Source organism: Drosophila novamexicana, unplaced genomic scaffold (assembly GCF_003285875.2).
Source record: "Drosophila novamexicana strain 15010-1031.04,08,12 unplaced genomic scaffold, DnovRS2.1 tig00000689-arrow-pilon, whole genome shotgun sequence".
Classification (NCBI taxonomy): domain Eukaryota; kingdom Metazoa; phylum Arthropoda; class Insecta; order Diptera; family Drosophilidae; genus Drosophila; species Drosophila novamexicana.
The window spans coordinates 3127846-3149917 of record NW_020824818.1 but is presented as its reverse complement, the minus strand read 5'-3'; the positions used below and the strand labels follow the sequence as shown (position 1 = coordinate 3149917).

The window sequence follows — 22072 nt, the reverse complement described above, 5'->3', positions numbered from 1 at the left end:
AAGCACAGATACGCACGCACACAGTCACACACCAAACACACACACACAATTGCTAGCAAAAGTAACAACAAACTACAGCCAAAAAAACAACGTCAGGCGCTCTCATTCTCTTTATGTCGGCCCGCTCTCAAACATTCATTCACAATTATACTGTAACAGCCAGCGAAAGAGCGCGCAAAATGGAATGTGCTGCAATAAAAGTAGCAAACATATGTTGTTATACAAAAAATGTTCCAGCAATTTTTATTCAGTAATTATAGATTTGAAAAAACGAGAACTCAAAGTAAACTGTATGATCTTCGTTAACAGTGCATAAAGTATGTGAAATTGTGGCTCTCACAGATTTTCTCGTTCGCTGTCTCTCAAGGCAATCTTAGCAGGGCGCGAGCGCCACCTGTTAACTAACAGCTGCTTAACATGCACAATTTGAGTCAACATTGCTCTCTGGCAACAAAACGTAACAGACCCGGTTAGCGTTGGCGCCAGTGTTAACAGTTTTTTTTTACAGTAACAGTATGTCGTCGCGCCGGATAGGATGTAAAAGCGAATAGCGAAAATCGTGAAATTTTTTCATCTACACGCGCTCGTCAACCAAAACGCCATGCTAAATAAATAAAATATATAAAAAAATAATATTAAAAATAAGTGTGTGAGAAGCAATTGTTAAACAAGTGCAATAAGTGCAAAGTTCATGCAAAGCAAATAGGAAAAAAGCAAAAGCAAATGCAAATGTAAAAGCAAAAGCAAATAAAATACGTAAGTTGTGTTTATTAATTATTTATGACAAGCAACAAAAACAACGCGTCACAATTGCCCTCGTCGTGGTCGTCGTCTTCGTTGTCGTTGTCGCAAGTAGAGCAACGCCGCGCCACCGTCGCCTGCCGCCCCTGTTGACCAACACACGCGTACATTACAACATACATACATACATACATATACATAAAGACAAATGCGAAATATTTTTATTATTACCTCTCTCGCTCTCGCCGACTTTCGATCTGAATCGCCTGCAAATGTTATGCAAATTAATTAAAGCAATAGGAGCAACAAAAATTATTGAAGTCAACATCAGCCGTCGCAGCAGCCACAACAGCATAAAATAAAAATTTCGCTTTCGCAGTCAAAAAAAAAAAAGAAAAAACGGTACAGAAAAAGTGAAATGCGCATTGACTTCAAAGCTGCTTTTTTTTGTAAATTTTTCAAACGGCACTTGGCGCTCAATCGCGGGCTCTCTCGCTCGCGCGTAACGGAACTGCCGCCAAGGCACTCTTAATGTTGTTGTTGTTAGGCAGCGCCAAGCACAAAAGCAAACGCCAAAAAAAAAAACGGTTATGCGTGCGTTGCCCTTTGGGCTGCCTATGCCTACAACAACAACTGGTCGCAACATAATGAATGAAATACTACAAAAAAAAAAAAAAAAACGACAGCATAGGCAATTCTCTGTGCTCTCACACATAAACACACATACACACACAAACAGAATTTAGCGGATATCTATATGTGTGTATGCATAAATGCACATAAAATGTTCATACATAGCTAGAGAATGATTACATTTTGTTGTCGCTTGTCTTGTGCGCATCTGCTGTGTTGTTGCATTTATTATGTATTATGTGTGTGTACGTTTTTTTGATTTTTATTTAACACCTGCTGTTTTTCCATCAGCGCGAGCCGCGCACTCAAAAAAAGTCGCAGCTGCTGCTACGAAGACGTTGGCAACACACAGCCACGTCTCTTGCGTACAATGTGGTTGGCAACTCTGCACATGCAAATGCAATTGCGATCAACAGCTGAAAAGCGAGCGTAAAGCAATGTTAGCGGAAAACAACATCCTCGTTTGTGTGTTTGTTGTTGTTGCTTTGCAGAGTTTGTCATTTATAGTTGGTAACACTGAACCGGATTCTCATATTATTAACAGCTGTTGAGAGTGGTTAAAACGAAAGAGAGAGAGAGCGGGAGAGCGAGAGCAATTGAATATAAATCGAGAGCGATCGTTGTTATTGTCCTTGCAGTCGATGTTTTAGTTGTTGTTGTGTTTTTTTTTTATTGGGTATGACGAACCTTTGTGTATTTGGGCACACCTTTCCTGTTTCTTGGCTTAATTGAATACAATTTTTTTTGCAGCCCTAGAAAAAACTAAAAGCGCCTCAACAAAAAAGCAATAATAAATAAATAAATTATTAAAAGAAACAGCATAAGTTAAACAAAATGTTAATAAATAAAAATTAATAATTACAATTTGTAGCCATTAGCTTTAATAAAATAACAACAAACGCATAACATTTATGAGCAGAAATTTTCATAAAGCCTATACAAGTACGCCTTCCAATAGTTATATATACAATATATACCGTTATATATACACATATGCATGCATAACATAGTAGAAGAAGCAGAGCAGAAGCGAAACGAAATTCGGCTAATTAGTATATAAAAAGTGCGTTATTTCGAACGATGCAATCAAATCTTTAAATATTACAAAATTAAATCGTATATACATATATATTAATTTTACATATATATACATACATACATACATATATTTCTTATAACAACGAAATAACATTAGGAATATTAAAATTAATATAAAAATTATCAGCTTGCTTACAACAAAAATCCATGCAATTACTTTAGCAAATTTACTTTAAAATAAAAAATACAAAAAAAGTAAAAATAAAAAAAATATATATTAAAAATAAATAAATCAAGTGCAAATTCTAAAATGTAAAAAAAAAAAACAAAACAAACATTTTTTCTATGCGCCCCAAGTGCTTAAATAAAAACAAAAACAAACAGAATACCCAAAAACAACAACAACAACAACAACAATGTAAAACATACAACCATAACCTCAATCAATCACAGCAAAACGAGCAATATTAAGCATAACGAAAACTAAACTAAAAAAATTATTATAAAATTTAATTGTTAAATGTTAACTAAAAAAAATACAGCTACAACGCCAGCAACCTGCCAACAACAACAACAACAACAACAACTCATGCGGTGCCCAAAAGCCATCGTATGCTTTAGCCGCCCCGCAAGAAGAGCAGCAGCAACAGAAAAGCAACAACAACAACAACAACAGCAGCAGCAGCAGCAACAACAACAACAACAACAACAACAAAAGCGAAAAGTTAACGGGAGCAACGGCGCCATTCGGCGCAGCTCTCAAATTCTCAGGAGTTGCTATTGCTGCACGCATTAACATTGGATTAGTCCCCCCCGCACCCCAACATTCCCCCAGCTCTGAGGTACTCATGTAGGGGCATTAGAAGCAATTGTGGAACAGCAACAGCAACAACAACAACAACAACATCGACAGTAACGGGATATGGATATTCATATGAAAAAACTAACAAAACCACGGTAAGTTTTGAATACTTTTATTATATGTACTTAATTTCTTCATATGAACTCGAACTCAATTCAATCTTAAAATTCGTACTGTATTTTTCAAGTTCTTGCTGATGCAATAAGTTAAATATTATTATTATTAAAAATATTCCCTACACCCTTGTGCTTTACTGATAATACTAAGACTTTCGCAGTCCGATTCAAAGAGATCTTTAAAAATGTGTTTGAATTTCAAGTAAACAGATTTCTCTTGCCACTTTTTGGGTAATCGTTCAAACAATATTATTGGCAGGTTCTGGAATTCGTATATTTAGTATATTGAATTTTAACATGCATATAGATTTATTATTTAGAGAATCTTTAAGTTTTCTTATGGAGTCCGACATTAACGTATGCCTCAAACTAACCTTGTTTGTATTAACCTCAAAACCATGCAACAAATACATGAGCTAAAATCGCGCGAAGCAGTAAAAATAATTAAAACATCAACAAAACGAAATTATAATAAAAATATCAACGTCTTTTCAAAGATTTTCCAGTTGTAGTGTGCAGTCTTGATGTGCGTATGTATATGTATATGTATATGTATATGTATATGTATATGTATATGTATATGTATATGTATATGTATATGTATATGTATATGTATATGTATATGTATATGTATATGTATATGTATATGTATATGTATATGTATATGTATATGTATATGTATATGTATATGTATATGTATATATATATGTGTGTGCATGCACTATAAACAAGACAAGCTGCTGGTTCCCTAAAGCCACATTACACACACACATACACACATACACACACACACACACACACACACACACACACACACACACACACACACACACATCCACATGAACACGCACACGCTGCGGAAATTCACAGACATATTCCCGTTCAAGTTCCACAACTAAAAACTTTTCTCATTTCTGCGTATTGCGGCAACCCTTTTTTTTTCTGTGTGTATATTTTTTGTATTTTTTTATATTTTCCTTATTTTTTTTTTTTTTTACTGTCAATGAGCTGCGGCGACCACTAAAATGTATAATTGAAAATTGTACGCCCACATTACGACTTGAAATGCACAGACAATGAGAGGGACAACGACAGGGGGGGGGGGGGGGTGGGGGGGTTTAGCACCAAAAATGGTCCCCAGTTGCTTTTAGCGCCGGGCAATAAACAGAGCGAAAGCAACAGCCGCACTATGAAGATTACAGCTAAATAGAGGGAGAGAGACGAAGCGGGGGAGGGAGGGAGAGAGAGAGAGAGAGCGCGTACAGAGTGTTGCCAAGTTTGCGGTTTTCTTGACTGTCGTTTTACCCCGGCCAGCCCCGCCCCGCCCCAATTTAGCGCCCACCTTGACCAAAGTAGAAAAATCTAAAAGTTTTTTTCTTTCATACTTAAATACATATACACATTTATATATGTATGTGTGTATACGTTTTGCCGGCGTCGCCACGCACTGTTTCGCCTGCTGCTTCGACTGCTTCTTCTTCTTCTTTTGCTATTTATTCTTCTTCTTCTTGCTCAAGCATTGTGTGCACTTTTCGCTGCAATTTGTCGAAAAGTTTTTACTGTGCGCGTAAAGTTTAACCATAACAGATTTCTTTTGCCGTCTATTTTCCTTGAGGGCCAAAAACTCGACCAACTTCTCAATTTGGCTTCACTGTTTGCCACGCCCCTCGCCCTTGTCAGAGGCAGGGCAGTTAACAAACGCATAAACCAGCATATCTAATTTGACAAACTAAACCTGTTTTATTCGACAACATTTTCGCCCAGAACTGCTTTCGTTTACTTTTCCTGCAAAGTAATTAGCTTGTATTAGTTGGATCGGTTAAATTAAGTCAAGTAATACGAGAGAAACATTTTAAAAGCAGCTTTATCTAAGTCAAAATAAGTTCAAGAGTTTATAAAGACTAAAGCTATGATAGCTATAAGATCCCTGGAGCAGACACGTTTCCAAGCTAAAGACATTTTTCATTCAGAAATTGATAATAAGGGACTATATATAGTTTAGCTGTACGATTTGATATCTAATTTGATATAGCAGATATATTAGGAGAATTGTTAATAACGTGTTTTCTAGACTATCGAAATTTTCGTTTAAAGCTAACATTATGTCAGCCCCAAGCATGCTATGGAATTTTTTGATGTTTCTAGTTTTACAAAGAATCCATCATGTATTCATATTGTTGGTGTCGCCATCTAGCGATAGAAACACGCATACGCTCACTCAAATTATGCTGATAAAATTTTAATTTCTCTAAAATTGAAATTTTAATGTGTGTCTAAAGCGCGCGCGAGTTGGCCGCAATCTCCATTACGCTGTGCCGCCGCACGGCCCTTTGCTTTAAGCCCTTGTCAAGTCACACACACACACACACTCACACAAACACGTGCACACACACATACCCATGCACTCGCACAAACAGACTGCAAGTTTCTGGTTTTTGTGGCTTTTCCGCTTCTCACTTCACGTCGCGCGCGCTCGCTCTCTTCCTCTCTCTCTCTCCCTCTCTCTCTCTCTCGCGCGCTGCTTTTGGCATTGGCTAAAAGCGAATTTCTTTCGTTGAATTATTTAAATTTGTCGGGGCTTGGCTGTGTGCTTGTGTGTGTGCGTCTGTGTGTGTCAGTTATGAATAGCTAAGTGAGTGCAAGTGCTGCAAGCAGCCTTTTCATTTTCATTAAACGCAGTCCCTTAAGGGGGATGCCTGGTTGCGGGGATGCGGTGCTGGGCTTTAGATCACAGATGAGAAATTGCATGTGATAAGTTCTGCCTTTCCGGATTTTAATTGTATTCCGTATAACCTATATCAAGCATAATTTGATTGTTATGAAAAGTCAGAAATCAGCCGGTCTTAATCGAAACTCAACTAATTTTATTGACGCCCATCTCTAGATCTGACTTTTTCTGCTAGCCTGTTATAATCTTGGTATATTTATGGTTTTATTCATTTTATTGTTTGTTGTCTAGAATTTTTCTTGTTTTTCTTGTAGAAGACAACAACAACAATTTCCTTGGATTTATAAACCTATTTTAGAGAATTAAGAAATTAGATGAAGAGCAAGAGCAATACGTCAACCACTGAAGACATCCAGGGATTGAGATAATTTCCAGGGTATCAGCTAGCTTGTCACTTTGGCATGCTTTTAGTTACAAAGCTCTAAACAGCTTTTGTTTTTCTAACTTTTAAATGTTTAACAGTTGTAAGTTGATTAAAGCACCCAACGCTTTTGGCCTGTAAGCAACAAAAAGTTTAATTGGCACTCTACCCGGTTGCTATTATACGGTTCATTCACAGTTTTTTCCCCCAGTTACAGGGCATTTTGGCTGTTAATGACAAAACTTACCCCTAAAAGCGGGCAAAACAAATGCCTAATTGTCGCTGCGAATTGATGGTTCTTTGCAAACGCAAAGCTCCCCAATCATTAACCAAGGGCGTAGATAATATACAAATAAACATATGTATGCATATGTGTGTGCCTCCATATATATAAGTGTGTGTGTGTGTGTGTGTGTGTGTGTGTGTGTGTGTGTGTGTGTGTGTGTGTGTGTGTGTGTGTGTGTGTGTATACAAAAGGCAAACAAGTCAAGCACGGGCCGCCGAACCCTTGTTAAAGAACGCAGCAAATTATTTGCTAAAGGAAAAATCCCGAGCAACAACAACAACAACAACAACAGCAAAATGAAGAAAACCCGAAAAACGAAATAAATGTTAAGGGAAGTGATTTACTTTATCGATGGACACATAAAACAATTTGGCAGCACAGTCAGACGAATGCGTCGTATTCTCTCTCTCTCTCTCTCGCTCTCTCTCTCTCTCTTTGTCTCCCTCTCGCTCGCTCGCACGCATCCCTCAAGTGGTGGCAAAACATCTGTCATGACGGTTTGTCCTTTCACCAAATCCTTTTTCGCACAAAAATCAAAATAATAAAAAACAAGTAAAAAAAATGTCCCTTTTTGACGATTGCCCGATCAGCAGATACCCTGTACTCTGCTGGCAGAAGGCACGAAAATTATTTTAAATCTAAATAGAATAATTGAATAATTCTACAAAATTCTTTATATTTCCAGTATACAAGGTATCTGCTTTATTGCTGTTGCGACCAATCAACCCACCTTTGAACATTTTATAGAGTATAGGGTATATAAAAAGCAAATCTTTTCTCCGCTCGCTTTTACACGCTGTTTGCAATTTTATATGGTATGAAAATTACATGTGCCCGACTGAATACGCGCAAACTGTCAGAGAGGGGAGACAGAGTGGGAGTGAGAGCGAGGGGGGGGGTTGGGGTTGGGGCATAAAGCCGAGTGTCCTGGCATCCCGTAGCAAAGTCATAAAACTTGCGCCCACCAGAGCTTTGCATTCGTTCTCCTCGACGCACTCGCGCTAGCTTCTTCTTCAATTGGCAGCAAAGTTTTCCATATAACTTGGGCTTTACCTTGGTGTCCTGCTGCTAAACATCCTTTCAAACTGTTGCTGATTTATAGGCTGCCCTTAGACAGGGGGGGGGGGGGGGGGGGTGGGCGCTGCCGGGGTAACTGTCTGTTTAGTTTACATTCTCTCCGTTTCTTATTCTTGACATTGCTGCTCTTCTTCCGGCGTCGCATTCAAATGACATAATAAAATGTATAATTTCGACATAAAAACTGAAATCCCCTGGGAGATTTCTGCGTATTTCTGCCAAGGTTCCCCACAAAGGAGTCCTACAGCACGCCCCTAAATAACACTCGCCCCCCTTTGCCGTCCAGTTTTGATTGTTGACTCCACGTGCGGCATATCAATTAGGTGTGTAGGTCACAATGGCTTAAGTGTGTGACGCCAAAGGGTGTGTGCAGCGGGGGGAGGGGCTGTATAGAGAGGGCGGTCGCCTATTTGATCGGCGGGTTATTGGTTTGCGGCTTGGCTCTTGGCCCAAATACGAAAGTTTTGGTTATTTGAACTAGAAATTGGACATGAATCATGCATTCAGTTTGATGCAAAGTGGAACAGACTATTTACAAGTTAAACAAGTGCATATATCTGTAAATATATATATATATTCCCATTCAGCTATTATATGCCTCTAATCAAACGAATGTGCAGACATCTCGACCCAATCGTCGTGTTGACTGAAGTATATTAAGTAGATCATTTGCTTGACTTAAACGATTTATGTAAATTTAATCGACTTAGCTCTCGAACAGAGCAGGAATTCGAGGCCGAGTGAAAACTGGAACTTTTGTTAATCTTTTCCATCAAAGGTCTGCTTAAATATATACATATATAGGATAATAAATTCTTACTAAAAATTTTGACTTTGTTTAAAGGGAATTATGGAACATGTAGTTGCATGATTTGTCGTTGCCAATTTATTGTTTATTGTTCGGTTAGTTTCACTTTTCTCCTGGACAACATTTATTTGCTTCAAATGTCAACTGTGGCGTCCGAGTTATTGTTGCTAATGCATTTTGCATGCGGTAGACACACCTTGGAGAACCTCGAGCTGCTTGTGTTGGCTTCTTTCTCCTTGATGCCCTTTCCAAGCTCACTTCAAGGTGTCTCCCGATGTGCTCTGTGGCATATCTCATTTCCCAGAAACGCGCCAACCCTTTTTTCCTTTTCCACCTTTTGCCACACATATAAATGATTAACTGTTGCATGTGCCGCTTGCCACGCCCAACCGCCAATTGCAGTTACAAACTGAAGGACACGGCATACGACATTTGTTGCTGTCCCCCGCATCTTTCTCTCTGTGTCTGTCTGTGTGTGTGTGTGTGTGTGCGTGTGTGCCACATGCAAGTGGCAACACTGTCGCCACTCACATTTCTCACACATACAAGTGCTTGCGCCACTTTAAGCCAACAACAACAACAATAACTGGGAACTGCAACTGCAACTGAAATAGCTGGCAAGTCCTTTGCTGCTGCCGCTGTTTGGCATTTGGTTTTAATACCCTGTACGAGCTAGAGATGGGCTATACATAAATGAAAATCAAATCGAAAAGATAAAAAGGTTTTGAGCATAGAGGCAGTTGAATAAATAATATGTTACCCAAAAGAATATTGGCCCAAAAACATAGCTAAAGTGCAGTTAGCTCAGAATAATATAAAAAAATAGATAATACAAATAACTAGAGAGTGTACAATCGAGGCCTTATACAGAGTCTTTCTTGAAGAGCAGAAAGTCGATTCAATTCCGGCCTGTAATAAAACAAATCAATTGCAATATTAAATTCGAAGAAAAAAACAAAATACATCGATAACTTCAATAGTTAGAAACGGGTTATCGATGTTTTCAATCAATTTATGATATCGATTATAGTATAGAAATCTGTTAATAGTTATTGGATTTCCAGTGAAAACTCTATTTCAAATTAAATACAATTTCCACTGTATGTAAATAAATGTTATATTGCGTGCGTGTTCCTTGAATAGAATTCATAATCTATCAATGTAAACATATTCCACGGTCATACTCTGGGCCCAAGGCTATCGTCGGGCTCTCGTAAGCTTTACTAAGGCCCTTTGGACTATTGTTGTTGTTAACGGTAGGGGGGTTTGTCAGGAGGGGGTTCCTGCTGCTGCTTCTTCTTGAGTCTTGATTCTTGGTCTTTCATCTATTTGCTCAGGCAGCCGCCCCAATTGAGAAACGCGGCGCTGAAGACGACGACGCGGAAACAGTAAATAAGTTGCACTTTTCCGCTGACAGGGAAAGCGATTGGTGGTGTCGGAGGGGGGGGGGGGGGGGGGGGGTTCTGCCTTGTTGCTGGTATGGTATATGAGCAGGAAGGAGGACGGCGGGTTTGGGGGTCAGTTAGTGTCCTTCGTGGCTGCTGACTGCAAATAAAAACAAAAAACTTATTTGCCATTTATTTCCAGTTGACGTTTTTTCTCCCTCCTCAGCGCCCTGTTTGGCTGTTATTAATATTGGCAGCAAGGGGCGTGGCAGGGAGGGGGGAGGGACAGGTCCTCGACAAGCCTTTGGGGTCGCTGTTGCTGTTGCTGTTCCTTGTTTGTTTGTTTTTGTGCTTAATGCTCTGGCCAGTCGCTCTCTCTCCCTCTCTCTCTCTCTGACTCTGTCGCAGCATTTCCGGTGTAGGGATAAAAATTTGTCGTGGTTGAAATATTGTAACCTGAAGCCTTTATTGAAGGACTTTTTAATGAGTGTTTGTGTTTGATTGTTGAGAAGAGACAGCGCTCGCGTTAAGGAAGTTGTGCGGTCTTCTGCTTCTGCTTCTTCTTCTTCATTTCGCCCGCTTGCTTCTCTTCTTCGTTTCTCGCCCAAGTAACGTGTCGTATGTAAGCCGATTACGCTGGCCACAGGTAAAAGGTTAACTAAAGAAGTCTATTTGAAGTTCTTGGCCACTTTTCATGATTTTATAGGAAATAGAATATCGTAAATTAGAATGAAGAAGATGAAGCATCTCGCTAACTCTGCAAATAGCTATCGGTATATCTATCGATAAACAACACGTTTTTATATATTATCGATTATGTTTTTGTTGTTTCTATTCTAATCTTCCAACGACTAATGGAAAAGTTCAATCATTCTATTCATTTTTATGGCTATTAGAAAATAATTGGGCGATAAATTTGCATATTTAAATGTCTTGCAATACTCCACCCTTGTGCTTGTGCTACCTGTAAGCCCTTGCCATCCCCCGCTTGCCCTTTCCCATGTCACGCAACGGTTAACTGAAGTAGTTTTAACCCCTTCTCAGCCATTAAATGTCGAGAATATATATATTTTATTCGACAACTAAAATCGGAGACAACCCTCAAAATTTGTTGCTATCTTGGGAATAAAAATGCAGTCAGACTTGTTAATTGTTGGTTTTGTTGATTTTTATTATTTGTCTATAAATATACAAATTTATCTTTAAGTATAACAAAAATAGCACGACGATCGATTTAGCCAGAAATGAAATGAAACGCGTCAAGATAAAAAATTTCGAAATTCTCTCGAAAACACGCGCAAATATTTTGATTTGAATTCAAAATTTAAGTTGGGCCATTTTGACCTAAATATCATTTACCGTTGCAGTGTGTTGTATATACTTCTGGGAAATAGATCTTTCAGATAGTTGCCAATATTTGGAGAATCTTTAGTATCTTTATGTTGAGTTGCTTTTCAACTTTGACACATAAACTCAAAGTGCACACAAAAGCTGAAAGTGGAGACTTTTAGTGCATTTCGTGTTTTTTCTATATAAATATATTTAATTGCACTTGAAAATGGGCGGGCATTGTGTATAAAAGCTGCTGTTGTTGCCTTCTTTGTTGTAGTTTTTGAAGCTTCTTAACGTCATGCACACACTTGCCGGCAGCAGCAGAAGCAGCAGCAACAGCAACAACAACAGCAACAAAAACTGTAATGAAAAGAACAACATTTGAATGACTCTCCAATGTAAACGGCTGCCTAGCTGTGCTCTCTTACTCCCTCTCTCTCTCTCAGTGCTCTCACTCGTTTGCCACAATTAGGTGTTAATACGACAATTTACTCAGCAGCGGCAGCGGCAATAATAACAACAGCTAACTGAAATATTAATGCAATGCTTGCACATGAAATATTTATGCTTGTGTGCGTTTGTAAGTTAAGTTGAACACGCCGCTATTCCGCGCCGCCGCTCTCTCTCTATCTCTCTGTCTCTCTCTCTCGGAGCTGGCTAACGATCGATAAAATGTCGTCCGACGTCGACGCCGACGCCGTTGTGCTTATTGCTAGCTTCCTGCTGTGTGCGTGAGTGTTGGTGTGATTTTTGTGTGCAAGTATTTGTTTGTGGATTACATTGTATGTTCTGCCTCTCCTAGGCTGCGTATTTTGTAAGCACAACAGAATGCTTCGGCGTGCAAGTATATCGCAAGCTCTTCTCATCTCCTCCCCACACACACACACACGCATACACACAAACACTTTTTGTCACGCATTTGCCTTGTTTTTGTTTTGTTTATTTTATAAGTTGAGTGGCTTTTAGTTGAAAATTTCTGGTACGTGTTTGTCGCATTTTGCTATTGTTATTGTAATGCCTATTGATTGCTGTTTGCCAGCGGGGTATTCCCCCCATACCAAGCATCACAGAATGTATAATTGATATTAAAATGCTGCAATGTTTACATTTACTTTGCGCGTTTGCTGACTTGGAAAATGAGAGCTGGAAAATTGTTATTCCGCTAATTTACTAATTCCTATTGGGTTAATATTCTGGTTTAAAAAAGATTGCAATTTATTGTTGTTGTTTTCAACAAAGTTAACATGCATACAAAATGTTATACGCAAGCCGGCAAAAATCAAAGCCCTTCTCTGTGTGATAAGAAATCAGGCGTCATGTAAATATGAAAGCTCTCAATGTGAGTCATTCAGTTTATCTGCTCGCAGCCATGCTCTAACTGTCTCTCTTTAAGTGCGAGCTCATAATCCTGATCGGCAACTTTGACGCCGGCAGAGGGTCTACGCAAGAGAGTTGTGAGCTTTACAGAAGTTTCGTCTCATTTTTGTCTCACTCAAACATGGACTTTTACTAACACAGTCACATAACTAACAGTGTTGTACCGTAATATTAAGAAAACATGCTTGTGTGCATCGTCCATGTGAGTTTTCACTCCGAATATTTTCTGTGCTTATAAAGCTTTACACGAAATTCTCGAATCAAAGTTGTTTGCCATAACTTTTGATTTTTATCGTATATATTTTTTTGCATTTATTTATTAATCGACGACAAAACGAGTGTCCACCTAGGTATATATTGGGTACTCCCCTGAATGCATTATAAAATTAGTCACTCTAATGTAATTTTGTACATATTCGCCAATTGCACTGCTGACTCATTCTCTATTTTGCGCCTGTCTGGCTGCCCAATGAGCACAATAAAAGAAGAAGAAGAAAACGTATGCCTAATTAGCAGCCATGTGGGAATGAGAGACATCAAATTCGCTTAACACTTGATTGGCAAGCGAAATAAATCAAGCGGCAAGGCGAAACAGAAACAACTCAAAGCACAAGGCAAGAAAAACTAAGAAGCAAAATGCAAAATGCAAAATATAAGCGAATATGCATGCAATGCATGCCTATGACGACGACGACGACGACAACAGCAAAAGCAACAGCAGAAACAACAAAATAAAACAACTGTTTTGCAAATAAATAAATAAATAAATGGATAAAAACAAGCGCAAGCAATGTGGGGTTAAAAATAGAAAATTGCACAAATGCGACGGCAGGCAATTATAAGGCCATAAATTGTAGCGCTAGCAAGTTATTTATACATTTTTGTATATTTTTTTATTGGTTTATTGGTTCAAGAATAGCAATCGGAGCCAACACCTGATACTGCAAATTATTTAAGCTAATAACAAATAGAAAAAAAAAAGAAATCAAAAATAGTGAAAAGTAAATAAAATAAGTACATTTTGCTAAAAATAGATGATGTTTGAGTAAGGCTCAGAGCTCTTAAGTTTGCAGACGGCGCCTCTCTCGCTCTCGCTCTCCCTCTCTGTTCCTTGAGCGGCGCTCTTTGCTGCTTCTTGCTGTTTACTGTGCGCTCTCTTCCGCTCTCGCCTTAGCTGTCTACGCACAAGTCGCCTTCAAAGTTGTCTATTTTTGTTGCTGCTTTGGCTGCGAGCAGCTTGTTGCCGTTTATTTATAAAAACAACCGCCGGCAACAACAACAACAACAACATATGTGCGCTGCTAAATTTACTTTTTTTTTCTGCTGCTGCTTTTGCGTTAAGTGGGCGTCGCTGCCGCCGCTGCCGGTGCTGCTGGATTTTGTGGAATTTTCTTGCCATTGAATAAAAGAATTTGCATTCAAATAAAATGGAAATAAGACAACAACAAGGACATGTGCTCTCTCCCCCCCTCTCTCTCTCTCTCTCTGCCCGTCTCACGCAGTGGGCGCCACATGTCTGGGGATTGTTTTCTCAATTATAACATATGCATATACTAGTATGCAATTGTGCAGCTGCATGAAATGATAAATAAAAAAGAAACAGAATGAGAAGATGAGCCAAAGGTATGTGTAATCGAACAATGTTAATCGATAGCCAATTACGAGATTAATCACCAAGAGTATTAACAATGCATTTATTTCTTATAATAATTATTAGTCTATTTAACTTGGCCTACTTTGTGCTTATGATACTAAAACTTCAATTGTTAGAGAAAATTTTGCTCAAAATATAGATATTAAATTTTGTTGTTGAATATTTCCTTTAGTTATCGTTTTTTCTATACAATATACTATACAACTCAACGATTGTCTCGCATTAACAATAATTGCTGTGCATAACAAATAGCTTTACAGCTAGAGCAACAAGCAATGCAGCGCTGCTGACGCCGAGCACGACGACGTCAGCGTCAGCTGCAACTGCAACAACAATAACAACAACAATTGCAGCCAGTGTTTAATATGACGCTTATGAGATTTTTATGTTGGCCATTGCCATTAAAACTAATGCACATGCTGCAAAAACATGCGAAAACGTTTAAAAGTAAATAAAAAGCAATAGACATTAAACTATGCGCATTTTATGAAAATAAAACAAAAAAAAAAACTAAAACCATACAAACGCACACATGTACCATGAAGAGCAGAGTGAGCGAGAGAGGGGCAGCAAGAGAAAGAGCGAGTTGGCATGAGAAACACTCAACGACGACGTCAATGTTTTGTGCTCTGTGGGTGGGTTGGGTTAAGTTTTGTTTTTGCTTTTCGTTTTAGTTTTGTATTCGGCTGACTCGTCTGCGTGACATTCATGGCGCACATGCATCGACACGTTTTTCATATTGTCGTTGCTGTTGTTGCTGCTGCTGCTGCTGCTGCGCTGCTGGCGCTGCAGTCAGTGATTGAAGTTTTTGCATGCAAAATGAAGTGTTAATCAGCCTGTTTGATGTTGTTGCTGTCGCTGTTACTGTTGCTGTTACTCTTGCGTGTGTGGGATAGAGAGAGAAGGAGAGTGTGAGAGATGGAACGTGCCTGTGTATGTGTCGCATTGCGAAATGAAATTGCAGTTAACTTCAAACTGTGCGAGCAGATGGGAAGTCTACGGGGGCAGCCAAATGGGCGCCATAAAATGCATAAATGCTAAAACTGACTAACAAAAGAGATGCGCAAAGTGTTTGCTTGATTTGGTGAATTTTAAATGCCTTTGATTGCGTTGGATATCAGCGATAATATTAAAAGCTGTAAGCTTTGATTTATCAAACTAATAAATATTGGTTATTGATACTAACGATAAGTACTTAAATATTATTATAGAGATATTTTAAGATTTTAAGAAAGATAGAATTCCCATTTAATATCTTGTGTAAATATTATCGATTATGTTACTCTCGTCGCATAGATCGATTATACAGATTTCAACAGTTAGGTTTCTAAAACCGATTCGATTTAAAATTTGATTAATATTATTGCAAATACGTAACCATCTTAAACTTCTTCGACATTTATTATTCGACAGACGTTTTCTCTTTATGCAATTTCTTTTACCATACATTGGCCTGCAAGTTTGTCTAAATTTCGGGCAAGAGTTCTCATAAACATGCACACACACACAACACACACAACACAGACACATGCAAGCGCACAACTGTTCTTTACACAACCTTCTCATAATTCACATTGGGAACTGTTTGTGAATTGGCAACTGTAATGCGAGAGCTGCTGGCAGCAAAGCCGCCGGCGCGCACGGACATTCATTTCATATACTTTTGTATTGCAATTTCATTCGAGTAAAATCCTCAACTCACACACTAACGCAAACTTATGTGTGTGTGTGTGCGCGCGTGTGCGTGTGTGTGCTCTGAGCGCACGTGTGTTGGGCAGTGCTCTCGCGTGGGCGGCAGGTGTCTCTCACGTTCTTGCCGTCTGTCTCTCTGTCCGTCTGTCCGTTTGGCGTGCAATGTGCAGTCGAGGACTTTGGCATTTTATTAAATTACGTGCCTCTCCCTCCTCACTCTCTCTCGCCCTCTCTCTCTTTCGCTCTCTCCTCGTCGGCTGCGAGTGGCTCTAACTTTGTTATTCCCGCACCCGCTGCCGCTCTCTCACACTCGTTTCAGCACTTGTAGTATTTGTGAGCGCGCGTTGAAAAGAAATGAAAATGTGTTAAAGTTTTTGGTTGCGGTTAATGTCTGTGTGTGTGTGTGTGTGCGTGTGTGTGTGTGTGCGATTGTAGATGTTATCGTCAGGCTGGCAACTGAAGAAACGATAGGTTCTCAGGCAAATTGGTTGCCAGACGCAGTCTGAATCTTATTCAAGTTGCGGACAGACGACGGACTAGTCATAATTTGCTTTGCGAGACAACTCCCGCGTCAATTGGATTGAGGCACAAGCGGAGATTGTGTTAAGAGGTGTGATAACATGATAGATTATCGATAAGCGATGGGTATTTGTAATAGAATATGTTGATGCTAATTTATTGATATGCCTGCCTGGTTCTACTTTTCCATTCACGAAAAGTGTATAATATTTAATATTTGAAAACATCTTAATTCATATCAATAATCGATTATTTTGCATAATTTAACGAGCCATAGAAACCACTTAAATATGGCCCAATTTAAGCAAAAGCAAACTTAATACAACGAGAGGTGGAACTGTGACTGTTTCGGCATTGTTCAGGTACAATATCAGATAACAATGCAAATTAGATAAGCGCAAAGCGCAAGCACGTAACAAAACAAACAGTCGGGCCTACAAAAGCAAACAAAACGTGCAAAAATGCTGGCAAAATCAGCAAAAGCAGCAAATATTTCAACAGCGATGAAAGATAACAAGAAAACTCAACGAGAACCAAGTAGCAAGTCGCCTTATCGGGTCAGAAACTCGAATTTCAATGCTTATCTCTCTTTCACTCTCCCCCCCCCCCCCTCTCTCTCTCTCTCTTTCTCTCTCTCTCTCTCTCTCTCTCTCTATGTAAGTATCTTTCGCTACTCACAAATTAATCAGCGTCAAAAGTTGAACTATCAGGCAGATGGGACGTGCGCCAGCTCAAAAGCTGCTTATGGCTTAGAGTTTATTATTAAGTTGGTTAACTTTTTGAATGCCATATTCGAGACTTGTCATCATCATTATCAACATCATCATCATCATCATCATCATCATCATCGTCGGCATCTTTTTCTGTCCCCCTCTTACCATAGAGTTTTTCTTTTGAATATTGCGCTAGCCAAATTCGATTTGAATGCTCGGACAAACGAATTCTTTGCCCGTTGAAAATGTTTCACTGATTATATTTATGATAAAGCTGATAATAATGTTGCCGCAGCAGTTAATAAAATTGTCTGGCAAAGTAGTTCAAAGAGCAATCGACACGTAAATATATATTATGTATACGACACGTGGAGCAGCTGGCTTAATGGCAAAATGTGTGAACTGACTGGATTAACACGGCGTGGGCGAAAATCGTTCAAGCTTGTGTGTAATCGATATGACAACCTGTTCAACAGCGTGCTTCTTCATATGGGGAAGCAATTTATGACCAAGGTTTATCAATAAACTATTGTTGTTTTGATTACTTAATGACTAAATTTCAAGTTGCATCATTTAAGAAAATTTCGCTATACATTTATCGATACTTTCTTTTACTTATGCTGATGCGATTGCTGAAATATCGCAAATGATAAACGATTATTTGGTGACGAATGTTGAAGACTGAGGATAACATATCGATATCGATAAATCTGTTTAATATACTGTCTCTTAAAGGAAACCAATTTATGAGTAAGGCTTATCTAATTCGATCGATTTTTGTCTTGATTGTTTAATTATTTAATTTAATGTTGCATCTACATGCAATTAAGGTTTATTTAAGAAAAAATCGATATCACTTTTATCGATACTTTAATTTATATTGATGCGATTGCTAAGATATCGCAGTTAAAATTCAACTAATAACATTAGTCAGTTATTCTATTTATTGTTGAAGTACTGTAAACAGATTACATTTTGCAATCGATAAATTTCCAAATCGATAATCCAATTACTCTATACTCTAGTTATTGAATGGCCGCCAAAGTTATCGATTACTTTTAGTAATTATATCAATTCTCGAAACAATTTCATTACAATTATTTAATAATAAATTTGCATAAACTGTATATGGCTGTAAGTCACTCTTCGGTCACCTCTCGCCCTGCTACATATATTCTTATGTCTGGCGTCCTATTTGAGGGTCCCCAGATTCCGATACCGATTCCGGCTGCTGGTTGCGAGGCATACGCTCAATTAGAGCGCCAAAAAACGAGGCGTAACTGCCGCCAATGAGGCTATAAAATGTCAGCAGCCAAGCGACCAGCACATAAACAAAACTTCAAAGGACTTGCCAGGAGTGGGCGCTAGGAAAGGGGGCGTGTAACCATGCAGACTGGAAGAGAGAGGGGCAACAGCAGCAGGAAGAAGGGGAGTCGGTGCGCCGAAAAGAAACTGCTACTTGAAGCGGAAAAAAACAAAAGGCATTGCAGTTAAAGCCAAAGGAAAGACAGGACCAAGGACGCAGGGCGAATGCGTGTGTGTGAGTGTGTGTGTGTGTGTGAGTGGGACAACGAGGACAACTTCAGCGTCGAGGACTCAACGACGCAAGCTCAAAAGCAATGATGATTTATGTACGAGGCCAAGGCGGGAAATGTAACTCGACTGGGCAGGGTAGTCGCTACGCTCAAGAGGGGGAGGGGTGCGGGACTGGCTAGATGAAAGTACTTGAGTATTCATGCAATTTCTGGGTTATAGCCGCCATTAAACTTGCCCCCAACACAAAACTAAGCGCCGAGAGACCAGCACAGAGCAGAGCCCAGTCGGGATGAAAGGGACACCAACAAACGTGCAACATGCACAAGTCCTTGCAACTTGCAAAGATGCAAAAAACTCGAAACCAAACTCAGATCTCAGCTAGACACCCGCTCCCGCTTCCGCTGCCGCTCCCTGCGCCTATTGACTCAGTCTGACGTAGTCTAGGCCTCACTTAGTTTTGCGTTTGCATTTGGAAATTGCATGTGCCAAATGCAATGTGAACAAGTGCGCCAGGGGGGCAGCTGTGAGCGAGGGGGGGAAGGGGGAGGGTGCACTGTGTAGCACAGCGGTTGACAGTTCAATGTTGCATTTCAAAGTAAAAGGAAAGGGCCGCTTGTGTGTGTGTGTGTGTGTGTGTGTGGTAGTTGAAGCGTTTTAGGCGCTCAACTTAAAAGCGTGTGGCCATATTAGAAAAGCTCAAAAGAAAACAACACCAGGCGGGGTTGTAAGGGGGAGAAATATTCAGCTCCGGTCTGTGCATGTGTAATATATGTATATGTGTGTGTGTATGTGTGTGTGTGGGTATGGGCTTATGTGTTTGCCAGGATTTGCCACAAAAGTAGCGCCAAACGAGCGAAGTCGGGTTGAGCTTTGAAGGATGTGTGCGAACAGCATTATGGGCGTGGCCGATGAGAATAAAACAGACTTTTATTGAACTGCATTTAAATTTAGCCAATGTAATGCAGAGAAAAAACAAATGAGGCTAAAAATGTAGATTTTATCATGAAAATTATTTAAAAATAATGGCTATAGATATCCAGATTCCAGAAATATTGCACGTTTCTAGTTGGGATTCTTTTATGGGAAAAATTAATATATTTGCAATTAAAAAAATAAAACAATTTTTAATTGGTTGCAATTCATTTTTAATATAAAAATATATATCTTAAGTAGTTATATGACAAGAGAAGTCAATTAAACAAGTTCCCAATTAAATCTGTATCAATTTCTGATTAATTACAATTATCAGATAATTTTGAGGTTCATCATTTTTTATAATAATAACACAGATTTATTATTGTCATTCGTTGCGAGATCTAAACCTAGAAGTACTTACATATGTCTAATTCTCAGAGGGAATAGTTAAAAGCGTTTAATCATAAATGAAGACATTTGTATTGACTGTAAGAAGAAGAATTGATCAGAAATTTAGTTCCGATGCGAACAGATTTGTATCTTTTAAATTCTTCAATTAATAACTAGAATTTTCTCATACTATATTCGACCGAATTCAGACTCCATAGCGACAACTTGCTGAAGATGAAATTTTAATTTTTTTTAAATGGAAAAAATACAAGAATTTTTAACAATTTTCTGCCCTAACTTTACCAAACACATGCTGTTTCCATTGCCAATTTCAGCTATATATGCATGTCAGTTAAGTTTTTCTCCATTTAAAACTGAGCCAATCACAGCAAATATATATGTAAATCAATTTTTTCTGTGTCGCGTTTTCTTTTCGTTTTCGTTTTGTTTTTTCTATCTCTTTGTATTTGCCTTTACGCTGTTCGCATTCTGTTGCGCTTCATTAAATAAGCTTCTTGTGCTCGACACACTTTGCTTACTTAATTTATCAATACCAATTACACACACACTCTCTCTCTCTCTCTTTCTCTCTCTAGCTATCTCGCATTGGCTATCCTCGCTCTGTCTTGGGCGCGTTTAAAACCGCTTACATTGATTGATTACCTCGTCGGTTTTCGTTGCGTTTTTGCACGCGTGCGTTTATAACCGCGCGCTTCCTATTAACTGTGGGTGCGCGCGTGTGTGTGTGTCTTAATTGTTGTCAAGGTTGTTTTGCTGTTTTTTTTTTTTTTTTTTTTTTTTTTTTTTTTTTTTTTTGTGTTAGTTTATGCTTTGCCTGTTGTGCTGCACATGTTTCTCGTTTCTGTTGTTTTTTTTTTCATGCTTCAAAAGTTTTCAACTGTGATTTGGCCTAATGCAATTTGGTAGCCGCTTTTGTTTGTCTTTGGCCTAAATTTTGTGCCCGCCTTTGTTTTGTCTAACTGTTATTGTTGTTGTTTCTGTTGTTGATTTGATTTTTCATTGGTTTCGGTTTTGGTTTTTGGTGATATTTGTGCCAACAAATGCGGCATCTGTCGCAAACCGTTTGACAATGGCATATTTATTTTTTAATGCCAGCAGCTGCGTTTGCTTGCATAGTGTTGTAAAATACCAACCAAACAAATCACAAAAATACTTACAAACTGTTAGCAGAGCTATATATGAAAATGAATACTTTTCCAGATCAGATAGTCCTCGGTCCTCAGTCTAATCTCTCATTTTCTCTGTCTGCTCTGCCTTTCTTGCACGCTCTCATGCGCTCTTTTCTGCACTCGCTGTCTTTTATATCTCGCCTCTCTTTTCGCTTCTCATGCATTCATGTAAGGCTTGTAGAGCTTGAGTTAGATATTTTGGGGATGACTTCTTTAGACAATATTATATAGTCTTGCTTGTTTTTGACCATTTTAAATTGTTCATGATGCTCTCTTTATTATATATTTAGTGTTCTATTGGACTTTTTCCAAGTTTGAAGCGGTAAAATAGATTTAGATGTTTGTCTGTTGATGGTGAAAAGGGTCAGAAATGTATTTCTAAAGTTGGACAGCGGGATAAATGGCATACAAAAAAACCCATTAACACGTCGAGAACACTTTTACTTATTTTCTTGTGAAGAGAGCTTAGTAACTCAAGGTGAACAATTAGAATAGCGAAACAAGGTCATTTAAAATAGGAAGAATATATATATTTTTAACAAAAGCAAAACACAAATGCCAAATCAAGAAGAAATATATGAAGTATATGGCTTACTACAGAATTTTAAATATGTTTATCAAAATATTGTATTGTATTGTTAAGAATTTAAACCCAGCAATTTCAGAGCGAAAGAGTCTACTGATTGACTGAATGATTGACTGACTGATTGACGTTACAT

General features: G+C 38.7%; 1 protein-coding gene across 1 annotated transcript in view; it reads left to right on the top strand.

Moving 5' to 3' along the window:
• The first annotated feature begins 3098 nt into the window (after positions 1 to 3098).
• The window catches only part of LOC115763278 (AF4/FMR2 family member 4), a 91152-nt gene continuing 72178 nt past the window's right edge, over positions 3099 to 22072 (top strand). Inside the window, exon 1 of the mRNA XM_030705757.1 lies at positions 3099 to 3369. Coding sequence (XP_030561617.1) covers positions 3335 to 3369 — 35 coding nt within the window. The 5' untranslated portion in view covers positions 3099 to 3334. The remainder of the gene's footprint in view (positions 3370 to 22072) is intronic.